Source organism: Nannospalax galili, unplaced genomic scaffold, assembly GCF_000622305.1.
Source record: "Nannospalax galili isolate Female #2095 unplaced genomic scaffold, S.galili_v1.0 scaffold1077, whole genome shotgun sequence".
In the NCBI taxonomy this organism is placed as follows: Eukaryota; Metazoa; Chordata; class Mammalia; order Rodentia; family Spalacidae; genus Nannospalax; species Nannospalax galili.
Genome location: NW_008340429.1, coordinates 910,191 through 924,571, shown reverse-complemented (window position 1 = coordinate 924,571; position 14,381 = coordinate 910,191). Strand labels below are relative to the sequence as shown.

General features: G+C 42.1%; 2 protein-coding genes across 2 annotated transcripts in view; both read right to left on the bottom strand.

Moving 5' to 3' along the window:
- Positions 1-14,381, bottom strand: part of LOC103736064 (protocadherin beta-5-like) — a 101,557-nt gene that overhangs the window by 56,885 nt on the left and 30,291 nt on the right. The window lies entirely within an intron of this gene.
- Positions 20-8,312, bottom strand: LOC103736066 (protocadherin beta-13). Its single transcript, XM_008835501.3, has 2 exons — positions 5,877-8,312; positions 20-2,848 (listed from the first exon to the last, which is right to left on the bottom strand). Exons 1-2 carry the CDS (start codon positions 8,130-8,132, stop codon positions 437-439), a joined length of 4,668 nt encoding a protein of 1,555 aa, XP_008833723.2. The 5' UTR covers positions 8,133-8,312; the 3' UTR covers positions 20-436.

Below are 14,381 nucleotides of genomic sequence, written 5' to 3'. Positions count from 1 at the left end.
CTTTCCCTTTCTGATTAGACTTCAGTGTGTTCATGCATTACTGTGTAGTATGTATGAATGGGTTAATGAGTCATAAACAAACATACAAGGAATGAACATCTGATGAGTCTGAATTAATTTTTCATTTTTTAGCTTCATTCCAAAGCTAGTCCAGAACAAAGATTTATACAACTACTGACCTCAAAAAAGTTAGGAAAAATTAGCCCCTTTCAAAATCTTACATTCTGGAGAAAAACTGAGATACCATTTCTAAAAACAAGTGCAGCATAATCTTGCAAACAAGCGTTAGTGTTTAACAACGTCATAATGAGAAGCACAAAAAACACAAAAAAACCCTGATTTGATTTATAATGAAAACAATACAGATAATGCAAAGCAGTTATTTTGACCAAATGCTAAACCCCAACTCATTCTTCCAGTTGGGATTTTCTTCCATTTAAGGTACGGGAGAATGTCCTTGGAAATTAGGTAAAATTGGCTTCAAGACCTTGAACTCGCCAGCCCCAGAGTCTCCCGCCAGACACACCTCATACTGGTAGCTGTGGGACAGGGTCCCTGCCCCGCTGACATCCAGCAGCTGTCCCAGAAAGCGGCCCTCAGGCACAGAGCCGCCAGGCAGAGAGGCCGGCCTGGTCCTCCTGCACAGCCTGAGGGCCACGAAGAGCAGCAGCGAGAAGAGGAAGAGCGAAGACACCGAGGCCAAGGCGATGACCAGGTAGAGCGTGAGCGCGTCGGGCTGCGCGGGCTGGCGCGCCACTTCGGGCGGCGGCAGGTAGGGCTGCGAGAAGCCATCCACCAGCAGCACGTGCAGCGTGACGCTGGCCGACTGCGGCGGCTCGCCATTGTCCTTGACCAGCAGCAGCAGCCTGTGCCTGGGCGCGTCGCGCTCGCTCAGCAGCCTGGCGGTGCGCACCTCGCCATTGTGCGGCCAGACTCCGAACAGGCCTGGCTCGGTGGCCTTGAGCAGCTGGAACGACAGCCAGGCGTTCTGGCCCGAGTCGCGGTCGACCGCCACCACCTTGGTGAGCAGGTAGCCCGGCTCGGCCGCCCTGGGCAGCAGCTCGGTGCAGGGCGCAGAGGCGTTCTGCAGCGGGTAGAGCACGAAGGGCGCGTTGTCGTTGGCGTCCAGCACCAGCACGCGCACCAGCGCCTGGCTGCTGAGCGCGGGCGAGCCTCGGTCTGCGGCGCCCACGCGGAACTCGAAGGCCTGCAGGGCCTCGTAGTCCAGCGCCCTGAGGGCGAACAGCTGCCCGTTGTCGGCGTTGATGGACACCAGCGAGGCGAGGGCCAGGTGCGGGTCGTGGGGCGGCAGCAGCGAGTAGGTGAGCTGGGCGTTGGCGCCTGAGTCTGAGTCTGTGGCTCTGACTGTGCCTATGTGCAGGGCGGGGCTGTTGTTCTCGGGGACGTACATGGTGTAGGAGGCTTGGCTGAAGGCGGGGGCGTTGTCGTTGACGTCAGAGACTTGCACAGTGATGTTGTGCTGGGTTTTCAGCCTGGGTGTGCCCAGGTCGGTGACTGTGATGGTGATGTTGTATTCGGCTCTGCTCTCTCTGTCCAGTGGCTTTTCTGTTAGTAGGGTGTAGAAGTTTTCTGCAGAAGACTTTAGGAAAAACGGTAGATCATCCTGAATGTAGCAACTTATTTTCCCATTTTCTCCGGAATCTAGATCTGAAACACTGAAAACCGCAACCATAGTTTCCAGTGAGTTCTCAAGGACAGGACTGGTAAATGCTGACATAGTAATCTCTGGTGCATTGTCATTCACATCCACGACTTGGGTCAGAATGGTGCATTTTCCAGAAAAGCTTCCAGCATCTCTTGCCTCAATATTGACTTCATAGGACTGAGTTCTTTCAAAATCAAGTTGTTCTTTCAATCGAACTTCCCCTGTCAGTGGATGGATTGAAAAGGTTTTGCTAATGTCATAGGAAGCCTGGAACAATGAATAAGAGATCTCTCCATTGATTCCTATGTCTTTATCTGTAGCAGAGACAGTGACAACTAGAAAGCCTACTGGACTGTCCTCAGGGAACTGTACCCTGTAGAAAAGCTGCTCAAATTGAGGAGCATTATCATTGATGTCCACAACTTCAACATGGACATCAGTGGTACCAGACCTAGGTGGAGAGCTACCATCCTGTGCTATGAGGATCAATCTAAGCTCAGCTTCCTCTTCTCTATCCAGTGCTCTGTCCAGTACCAGCTCTGGATATTTCTTGCCATTGCTGCGTTTGCAAGTGAGTACATGAAAATAGGAATTTGAACTGATGAGATAGTTGTCAATACTGTTTTCACCTACATCCATATCCTGAGCATTCTTCAGTGGAAATGAAGTCCCTGGGAGACTACTCTCTGATATTTTTAGTATGATTTCTTTGTCTAGGAATGCTGGAGAGTGGTCATTTATGTCGATTACTTGTAGCTCAGCTTGAAATATGTCTAAGGGATTGTCTAGCAACACTTGGAAATGTAGCACACAGGGCTCTGTGTGTCCACACAGTTCCTCCCGGTCCGGTTTCTCATTTAACAGCAAATCCCCACTCTCCTGATCGAGCTGCAAATGTAGCTTGTTACCCTTAGAAATGACCCTAGCCCCTCGCCTGGAAAGTCCCCCCTGCTCAAGATCTAGGTCCTTTAGTAAATTGGTTACAAAGGACCTGCCCTCCTTTTCTTCCACTAGAGAATAGTGCCTTGGTTGGGCTACACCCACCAGAGATAACTCTAATAGGAAAAAGATAAAAAGCACTTGCCTTTGTCTGCAAATGAGCTTCCTGCTTTCCTCCATTGTTCCTGGTGGTGTAGCGTCCTGGGAGGATGTTTCAGCTGAATTGTACAGTCCCCTGGTATCCTATAACGTGTTATTTCACTGCATAACTGAGAATGATTCCAGTCCTTTCCTGAGAGCCCAGACCCCGGTGCCGTGGTGTCCACCCTTCCCTGAGCTTTCAGACTTCTGTGATTATTTTTTGCCTGGTAATGGAGCTGCGGTTCCACTTTGTGCCTTCTTATCCTACAGCGCCACCATGCATTCTCACAGTGTCTTAACATTTTGTGGGCTGAAAATGGTTGTAAAATACCCAAAACTGCCTGTATCTGCCACTGGGCTAAGGGTTACATTACCAATACTATCTCTGGGTGCTATTGGGCAGATAATGGCCTGGAGGCCACACAAGAGAAGGACATTAGTAGAGACTCTTAAATGTGTTAATTGAGTTTTGGGGAAACGGTTTATATTTAATTAAGTTAGCCTGTCGGAAGGAAAGACTATATGCAAGAAATGCATGCATAAACGTATATATATTTCTAGTAACAGAATATTTTCAGAACTATACACTTGTAATGCTATGAATCACAGAAACCACAGCTATGATATTTGGGCAAATTATTTAACCTTTCTCCCTTAGTTTTCTCTTTTATAAGATGAGGATAATAGTATCTACTTCATAGTACTGTTATGAGTTCCCACCAGATTCAGAAGGAAAGTAATCAAGCAATGTATGACAATTTGACATAGAAAATGCTTCTTAATTCATATGGTATACACGAGCAAGTCCAGTATTAGAAAGTTACCTTGCCAAATGATGAAGGTGACTGAACAAGGAAAGGAGACTTGGAGACTTCCTAAATAGATGTGTAATCTATGACAGCACCAATGACTTTGTGTCTGAGAAGGGTGTGTGTGTGTGTGTGTGTGTGTGTGTGTGTGTGTGTGTGTCTTTAAATGAATTCTACTTCTCACAGGATCAATTTCTAAAACCTTTCACTTAAAAAAACCCCTCAAATCCCATAAAAGAATAGTAGGATAAACTTGGATGACCAGTCACTAGATTTTGCTATAATTATCCATTCTGAACATTTTCACAACTTAGGAAAGTTGAGTTTTCACCCCTACACAGTATATTAACATGTTAGTGGATTTTAAAAACCCTTCATTATAATAATGTACTAAGAAGTTTTTTGCCTGTCTTTAGACAAGGTCTGGTTATCAAGCTCTAGCTGACTGGAACTTGTTATGTAGAGGAGACTGGCCTTGAATATTCTTTGTTCCTCCTTCCTCTGCCTACTGAGTGCTGGAATTACAGTTGTGTACCACCATGCCCAACTAGCAATTAAGTTAATATTATTATTAACCATCTATATTAAAAATAAAGATCTACCATGTATCATATTGGTTTGTTGGGCCTCTTAAAGTTCTTCACTGTGTAAAGTAACTTCTCCTATTTTCCATGCCATTTATTTGGAGCAACTAGATAATTTTATTCTGAGACTATGAATACAATTTAAGATTTTACTGCAGTGATTTTTGTTTGTCCTTAGACTGCAGCCCACTAGTGATGATCAGCGATACTATTTTTGGAGTTACAAGCACTAGTTTGTAATATTTTCAGAGCACATCTAGTCAAAATATCTAGATAATTTTTTTATGAGGGACAAGCACAGGAATTCTCTATGCTAGACAAGTGCTCTACTACTAGCTACACTAGCAGCCCTGCATAAGTTTTAAAAAAACAGTTACAGATTATTTTAATACAGCTTCTCCTCAGCTGCCTAGAATTTATGTTTACTGAACATTGGTATTTCTCTTTTATATTACATGTTTATTACTATTTATTTTCTGAAATTCTCCCAATTCACTACTGCAGTGCATTGAATAGGAATTTAAAAATATGAATGACTGCAAAAACTTATTGCAATTAAGGAAAATAATAAACAAATCTGTCTAAATTATATAATGATTCTATTCAAGGCCATTCATTTATTCTTTTCTATTAAATGTGAGTCATGTCCAGAAAGCAAGGAGAAAGCACAAGTTGATCTTTCAACTTGAGATTTTAATTTAGATCAGAGCCTTAATAATAGTTAAATGATCAAGCTTAAAAGATATATTGTTAGTTTATAAGAAGATAAAACTATAGGCCAGGAGGAACATTATTATTCCTAGATATAAGAGAGATTGAACAGCAGTATGAACATGACAAAAATATTTTTCTTTGTTAGGCATAACTTTCCAGGTGATATATAGTGATAGAAAACAGCATAATTTTGGTGTCTGACAGAACTAGGGGAGAATCTCACACACTTCAAATAAACAAAATGAAACAAACTAGGAGATGCTCTGCTATGCCAGGTATTGGGGAGCTTACTAAGTCACTGTGAACATCTACTTGAGCCTTACTGAATACTTCTGTTCACTGGTTTCTTTTGAAATTGAAATGGTAAAACAGGCCAATGCCTATAGTGCCAGTATTTGGGAGACTGATGCAGGAGAATCAACAGTTGAAGGCCACCCTGGACACAAAAACAATGATGAAATAATGTATGCTGCACAGTAAGTACTAAAAAAAAAACAAACCAAAACAAATATATATGTATATATGTAATTCCAATAAACTCAGAGTTTATTGCAATTAAAATATTAATAAAGAATTTAGATGGAAGATACTTTAAAGCATTTCTACCAATATTTGCCATTCAATAGATTGCACATTAAACAATTGCTTGAAAATAAAGAATAAAAATCAAATTAATTTAATTGAGATAAAACATGCCATACATACATCTCATGTTTTAGGAAAGTTTCTTGGAAGCAGTCCTAGAGTTTCCTTTCTATATGAAGAAATTAATATTCTAACTTTAAGAATTTTTGAAATAATGTAGAATCACTTCCCTACAGGTAGCCATGGCTCTGCTTTAAACGAGGACTGTATATATAGGTATAAGGATTTAGTTTTTATTCTAAATCAAAAATCTAAATGATTCTGAAACGAGGAGTTTTCCTCTACTTCTCTCCCTATGCTTTGTGTTAGGAAGTTGGGGACAATTGGTTTTAGGTAGTTAAACTCACTGGTCATCCCTGAGCCGCCAGCCAGACACACCTCATACTGGTAGCTGTGGGACAGGGTCCCCGCCCCACTGACGTCCAGCAGATGTCCAGGAAAGCGGCCCTCAGGCACAGAGCCGCCAGGCAGAGAGGCCGGCCTGGTCCTCCTGCACAGCCTGAGGGCCACGAAGAGCAGCAGCGAGAAGAGGAAGAGCGAAGACACCGAGGCCAAGGCGATGACCAGGTAGAGCGTGAGCGCGTCGGGCTGCGCGGGCTGGCGCGCCACTTCGGGCGGCGGCAGGTAGGGCTGCGAGAAGCCATCCACCAGCAGCACGTGCAGCGTGACGCTGGCCGACTGCGGCGGCTCGCCATTGTCCTTGACCAGCAGCAGCAGCCTGTGCCTGGGCGCGTCGCGCTCGCTCAGCAGCCTGGCGGTGCGCACCTCGCCATTGTGCGGCCAGACTCCGAACAGGCCTGGCTCGGTGGCCTTGAGCAGCTGGAACGACAGCCAGGCGTTCTGGCCCGAGTCGCGGTCGACCGCCACCACCTTGGTGAGCAGGTAGCCCGGCTCGGCCGCCCTGGGCAGCAGCTCGGTGCAGGGCGCAGAGGCGTTCTGCAGCGGGTAGAGCACGAAGGGCGCGTTGTCGTTGGCGTCCAGCACCAGCACGCGCACCAGCGCCTGGCTGCTGAGCGCGGGCGAGCCTCGGTCTGCGGCGCCCACGCGGAACTCGAAGGCCTGCAGGGCCTCGTAGTCCAGCGCCCTGAGGGCGAACAGCTGCCCGTTGTCGGCGTTGATGGACACCAGCGAGGCGAGGGCCAGGTGCGGGTCGTGGGGCGGCAGCAGCGAGTAGGTGAGCTGGGCGTTGGCGCCTGAGTCTGAGTCTGTGGCTCTGACTGTGCCTATGTGCAGGGCGGGGCTGTTGTTCTCGGGGACGTACATGGTGTAGGAGGCTTGGCTGAAGGCGGGGGCGTTGTCGTTGACGTCGGAGACCTGCAAGGTTATGTTGTGCTGGGTTTTCAGCCTGGGTGTGCCCAGGTCGGTGACTGTGATGGTGATGTTGTAATCAGTGTTGGATTCTCGATCCAAAGGTCCTTCTGTCACCAGAGTATAGAAATTTTCCACAGACGGCTTCAGGACGAAGGGGAGATCGTCTTGGATGGAGCATACAGTTTTTCCATTATTTCCGGAATCTTTATCTCTAATTCTAAAAACAGCGATGACTTTCTCTGGAGAGTTTTCTGCAACTGAGCTAGTTAGTGATGACATAAGGATTTCTGGTGAATTATCATTTATGTCTGTTACCTCTACAACCACAATACATTTTCCAGAAAGGCCCCCGCCATCTTTGGCCTGAATAGTTAATGAGTAACTTTGAATTGCTTCATAGTTCAGTTCCCCTTTAAGATGAAGATTGCCAGAAGTTGAATTGATTTGAAAAGTTCTGAGAATTCTTTCAGTGGCATAAAAAAATGTGTAGGCTATTTGTCCATAACTTCCCATATCTAAATCCCTAGCAGACACAGCAGCAACCAGTGAGCCAAGGGGGGTGTTCTCAGGCACCTGAACTTTGTAGAGTGACTGCAAGAATTCAGGGGCATTGTCATTCGTGTCTAACACCAGAATTCGCACCTGGGTAGTCCCAGATCTGCATGGAGAGCCACCATCCAAGGCTGTGAGAGTTAATGTGAACTCGGGTATTTCCTCTCGATCTAGCATTTGGTTCAGTACCAATTCAGGAAAGATAGTCTCCTCCCCTCCATCATGCACATTAATGTGGAAGTAGGCATTGGGGCTGATGGTGTAGTTACTCAGGGTATTGGTTCCAACATCTGAATCCTGTGCCCTCTCTAAGAGAAATGTCGTCCCTGGAGTGGTACTTTCTAATATTTTCAAGGGAATCTCTCTGTCTAGAAATACTGGAGAATGATCATTGATGTCTCTGACTTGTAGTGCAGCATGGTAAATCTGAAACGGCTTTTCCAGCAGCAACTGGAAAGGCAGTACACAGGGCTCTGTAGAGCTGCACAGTTCTTCTCGGTCCAGCTTCTCATTTAGAATTAAGTCACCAGTGAGTTGATTGAGCAGCACAAACCTTATGTTCTGGTCGGAAATAATTCTAGCTTCCCGGGATGACAATTCCCCCAGCTCCAACCCCAAATCATTTGCTAGATTGGCCACAAAGGTGCCTCTCTCTGTTTCCTCATCCACAAAATACTGAAGCTGTTCAGCACTAGCCCAAGACACTCCCAGAAATACACAAAGAAATAGGACTTGCCTTTTTTGCACAGCTCGCTCCCATCTGGCCTCCATTCTTCTGTCAGTCTTTAAAGAGAAAAAAACTCCTTCCAGTCAGCCTCAAGCAGCTCCCAGAAATGCCAGCAGCTGAATCTTTAGAATGAACGGGACACTAGCAATTCCTGTGATAGAAGAGTCGCACCTTTCCCAGTGCCTGCTAGGTGCTGTCGTTCCCTCTGACTTCCTTCTCAGACTCCTTGGTTTGGGAATCTGTAACATCTTTCCTGAGTTATTTCCCCCTCTCTCTTTTTAGTCAGCAGCGCCACCTTGCGTTTTCTGAGTGTTAGTATCTTTCTCGAGAATAGAACAAAAAGATGGAGGATTAAAGGCATTCTGCACCAGGATTCTGTGGTGCTTTTTCTTCAAAAGTTCACAGCAATGATCATAAGTAATAGTTTACTTGCATTTTATTCTTTGATGATAAAAATTCATAGAAAAAGAATAATTGTTTTCTTAAATCTAAGGACATTAAACTCTGGTTCCCCACTAAAATTCAAAGAAAATCTGAAGAGAATTTGTTTCAAATATTGGTAGTAAAGAATATAAAAGAAAATGAAACCACCACAAAAGTCAACAAATAGCCAATGCTGTTTATTAATTTTTTGTTTGTTTTTTGAGATGGTTTCCCTGTAGCCTCAGCTGGCCTGGAACTATGTAGATCTGACTGGCTTTGAGCTCATGAGAACCACCTGCCTCTGCCTCCAAGTGATAAGATTAAAGGTTAGTGCTCCCACTCCTGGATGTATATTAATTTTTAAGTCACTTAGCAAAACTGATATTCATAAGACAAAATAACTGGACTTTTCTCCATTTCTGGTGAATTGGAGAAATATCCTAAAATGTTTCCATTTCCTTTCATTCTTCACCTGTCATTTCTAGAATACTTTCTGTACCACAATTTTCACCCTTCATCTGACTTAAGTACTATGTATTGCTCATTTATAATATCAATTTCCAGGATGTCCAATATCCAGTGAATGTTGTAATATCAGTTGTCGCAAACTTTTGCATTTGTGGAAGTGCTTCTAGATTGCATATTTTTGATGGATGGTTGATCTCAGAGAGAAAAACTGATTTTTTTAAGTCAAGAAAGTGCTTTTTCTTTCATAAAATGTTTTCAATATTTATTTAAATTATTCATGTATTCTTTGCTTTCAAATTCTTGAATCATTACTAGGTGTGGTGGTGTACACCTTTAGTCTCAGCACCCAGGAGGCAGAGGTAGGTGGATCTCTGTGAGTTCAAGGCCAGCTTGGTCTACATAGTGACCAAGTTGGGGCTACAGGGAGACCATCTCTCAAAAAAGACCAAAATATTCTTGAATCATTGACATAAATGAATTTAACCACGATGCATTATAGTTTTAACATAGATTTGATTTGTCAATGTGGTTTCAGGATATTTTTGATCAATGTTTCTGGTCATATTTAACTTGATGGTTTGGGTAGTATACTATCATTCTGACGTCACAAAATGATTTAGGAACCTTTCCATCTACCTTTACATAACAGAAGTTTTTTATTTGAATATGATTATTTGTTTATACATACTTAATTGCCACTTACCTTTTAAACTGCTTGAATTCCAGTGTGTCTGTTGGTAATAGGTTTTGCCTTGGATTGTAAATGTATTCAGAATTTTTACCTTTTAAGTAGCTTTAATTTTAAGTCATTTCTAGTTTTCAAATTTCTTAGCTTCATGCCTTCATTGTATTACTTATCTTTGTTTCTTTTCTGATTACCAGCAAATACCTTATATTTGATTTACTTTCTACTTTTGGCAACACTTGCATCCCCCAAAGTAACACATAACCTTTATTAAAAATCAAGTAGCACTAATGACTTAAAGCACACTAGTCCTTTGCCTTTTCTCTCTTTTTTCTTTATTTTCCCCCCAAGATGCAGCCATTTTAGAGCTTTTTTAGACACCTTTTCCACCACTGATCTGTTTTCTGATATATCTTGATTAATCTCATGTGTTATCAGCTGACTGCATTGTAGGCTGAATTAAATTTTAGCTCTTCCATATCTTCTTTCACTTGCAACCTGATAGGGCGATTCCTATGTAGTAATAATGCCCTTTTCCTTATTTTTAAATTATTTTTATTTTTTATGTGTATGAATGTTTTGCTTACATGCAAGTACCCACGGAGGTCAGAAGAGGGTGTTGGATTCCCTGAAACTGGAGTTACGAGTGGTTGTTAGTCACCATATGGGTGCTGGGAACTGAACTCAGGTCCTCTGCAAGAGCAGCCAGTGTTCTTAACTGCTGAGCCATCTCTGCAGACCCCTTCCTTATTTTCTTGAAGTAATAATTGGCTTGCTTTTTCACCCTCTATTTCTACCTTCTCATTCTAGTTGGCTCTCAATACAGTTCTGTACACGGTGATTCCCATGTCTCCCAAGACATCAGTTTCCCTTTAAATTGAGTGACTGCTTTCTACATCTGCGGTTCTCTGTCACCTTGGGACTTCCCATTATTTTCATTCTTGGCATTCTCTTTGCCTTTTATTATAGTTAAATTTCCCACTTATGCCCTTTTGTGTCTTCCTGTTTTCCCATTTACTCTGTGTCTTGAATAGATTATGTATTTTAATAGGTTCCTGTGATTGAAAATATGATAAGATGTCAAGGGGTTCACTGATAAATATTCCTCAGAATACCTCTCTCTCAACTCTCACAGATCCAGCCTGGACCCCCATGCTAGAGATAGAATTTTCTTCCTGGGATCATCCTTCAGGATCACCTGGAGATTCTTTTCAGTTTCCCTGTGTTTAATACCTTCTCTTTTCTGTTTCTTCTGTCTCACTTTCTCATTTTATCAGTATTTTCCTTGTAGTTTCCAGAAAAGGATGCATGAAAGTTAAATTTTAAGATGTTTATAAATTATTTTTGCATCTATGTGGTGGTGTATGTTTGTGTTTATGTGTGTGTGTGAGTGTGTGTGTGTAAGCATGTAAGCCAGAGGTTAGTGTCAGTATCTTCATTGATTACTCTCCATCTTTTTTTTAAGCCTACAGCCAGGAAACCACTCTGGGCTCCAGGCTTATTTAATACTTTTCAGTGTGATCAAACACACATCTCACAACATTTGCCACTTTTAGCCCTGTTAAGTGTTGGGTTCCGTGGCATTAATTATATCCACATTACTGTGCAAACTATTGCCACTATCCAATTTCAGAACTTTTTCATTTGCAACAGAAAACCTACACCCATTAAAATAAAGCTTCCCATTCTGCCTCCCTTTATACCCCTGGTAAGAGTATTCTAATTTGTCTTCATGAATTTTTCTCTAGGTACTAAGACATAAAATTGAATGAGGTTTTAATCTTTATAAAAGATCTCCATTTCATTATTAAAATACATAGTTTCATACAGAAAAATTCATTTTTAATGCAATTAACACTATGATCTTTGCACATGCATTTCTAATCTCTATATATCTTATTACTAGTCACAGTTGGTTACTTTCTGAGATCCTTCGCATTTAAGCATGGATATAAAGTCATCAGGTAGATTTAAATGGTAATGTTTTTCACATAGTCATTAAGGAGAAAATTTTTATGCTTTGAAGAATTTTTTAAATTTTTTAAAAAACTTAATAACCACATGATTAGAAGAAGCATTTCATTATATCTTTAACATATTCAGTAACACACTCCAGAGCAAGGATACATCTCTTTCAAAAGTGGCTGTAATAGTTACTCTTTTGTTTCTATTAGGAAAATCTCCTTGGTAACCCCAAGTCTGAGTCCTATATAAGATCTGTGATCCCCACACAGAGAGAGCCATCTTGTACTCACTCCCTTACCTGTAACTGTGTTTCTTTAAATAAATTCCTCATAACACTTCAGACTTTTGTCTGAGTTTGTTTCTTGTTGAAGACCCAAGCCTGGTGGGCTTGGGGAGCATTCGACAGATCCTTAGTACCTGAGTATGGATATAAAGTCATCAGATAGATTTCACTGGTAATGTTTATCACCTCTACTATTAAACATGAAGTAAAATTTTATGCTTCCTCCTCAAATATGTCTTTTTTAAAAATGTGATTTTTTGTGTGTATGTCATACAGAACAGCACAAACAATCTTATTCATCTATATACCCACTTCCCAAATGGCACCCTCCACCCTCCCATAGCCTCCCCCCTCCCACACACTCATCCCTGTTACTGTCCACTGTGTTGTCGACACCCCCAGCCATTCTCCAGTGCTTGTCCGTCTGCTGAATCTAGTCAGCCTATCTAGAGAGCCTTGTTTTAGGAACATCAGCTATTCCTAATCTAGCAGCAATCAGTTGTCAATATTCCTTTAGATAAGATTGGGGTCTGCTGTTCATTTTCCCAGTTCTATGCTGGGTTACTCTCTGGGAGTTTCCTGTGCCACCCGGGCCAATAACTCAAAGGAAGGTATCACCTGTCTGGCATTGTTTCTTGTTATGTAGCCTTTAGCTATATATATGGACTCTTAAAAATTATGTTGACCCCATTAATCTTTGGTTATACTTTCCTTTTGGGTGTTTAAGACCATACTGTTGTCCCAGATAAAACAATTTATTTTTACTCTTTAGGTCCTCAGGGGTAACATGGGCTTGGGAGGAGCCCCTGCCTCTTTTCTTTTACCAGTTCCATCTATGTGAAGATAAGTCAAAGGTCCTCCTTGACCATAGCTGGCTTCCCTTGGAAGCATAGAGGATATGTTTCCTCTGTGTTGACCCTCCTCTTTGTAGACTGGACACTGGATCAGGTCCATCTAGTGGGGTCTCCATGGACTCCTTGCTCAAGAAGACAGGTGACTCACCACAGTTACAGGACATTTTGAGAGATGCTCATAGTCCTCTGGAACTTAGTCGACGTAGGAGGGCAAGGAGCAAAAACTGTACCTTTATGTCCCTCTGTCCAAATTAGTATAGGCCTCAAAGTATTGCTGTTAAACATCCAAGAAGGTTAGTTCCACCAGTCTGGTACTTTTAATTACCATATATACTTGATCATAATATACCAAGATTTTCGGTTATTTCAATAAAGGATGTATTGATTCCCAGAGTGCATCAGCCTCTCCATTTTACCCAACACCAACAGATATTTTTTTCCCCACAAGATGCTACTGGGCCAGTCACTTCAGGTTTTTTTTCTAAAACTAGCTAGGCATTATTTCTCACATTGTCTAACCCTTCCACCGTGGTTTCCCCATTTAAGGAGCCCCCATTTTTCCCATTTCTCCCTTAATAATAACTTTCTCCAATGGTCCCATCCCTCTTGACCTCCTTCTTTCCCTTTATCCCCTAGGTTTCTTATATAACCTTCCCTCTCCCTTCCCCTTAAAATAACTCCATTTTAATCCACATCTCCCTTGGTAATACCTCTTTTCTACTGTTCTCTTTTGGTTCTTTCTTTTCCTTTACTTCCCTGGTTCATCTTTATTATCCTGGTTCCTGTAGTTATGTCTGGATACATATTCACTTATCAGGATTTGGTGCTAGGATCCACATACAAGGAAGAATATACATCGTTTGTTTTTCTGAGTCTGTATTACTTCACTTAGTATAACAGTTTCAAGTTCCATCCATTTACATGCAAATTTCATGATTTCGTCTTTCTTTACTGCTGAGTAGAACTCCATCATATAAATGAAGCACATTTTCATTATCATCAGTGAGGGACGCTTAGGTTGCTTCCATCTCTTAGCTATTGTGAAAAAAGCAGCAACAAACATGGTTGTACAAGTGTCTCTGTAATAGGATGAGTCCTTCGGGTGTATGTCAAGGAGTGGTATAACCGGGTCAAATGGTAGGTTCATTTGTAGGTTTTTAAGAGTTCTCCACACTGCTTTCCATACTGGTTGAACAAGTTTGCAGTTCCACAGGCAGTGGATGAGCGTTCCCCTTTCCCTACATCTTCTCCAACATTTGGTATCATTTGTTCTCTTGATCTTAGCCAGTCTGGGGTAAGATGAAATCTTAAAGTGGTTTTAATTTGCATTTCCCTAATTACTAGTAATGTTGAACACCTTTTAAGATACTTCTTAGCCATCTTTATTTCTTCTTTTGAGAACTCTCTGTTCAGTTCCTTAGCCTACCTTTTAATTGGGTTACTTCCTTTCTTAATGTATTGTTGAGATCATTATATATTCTGGAGGTTAAACCTCTGTCAGACATGTCACTGGTGAAGATTTTCTCCCACTCTGTGGGTTTTCTTTTCACTTGCTTGGTTGCTGCTTTTGATGTACAGAAGCTTTTTAGTTTAATGAGGTCCCATTTGTTGATTG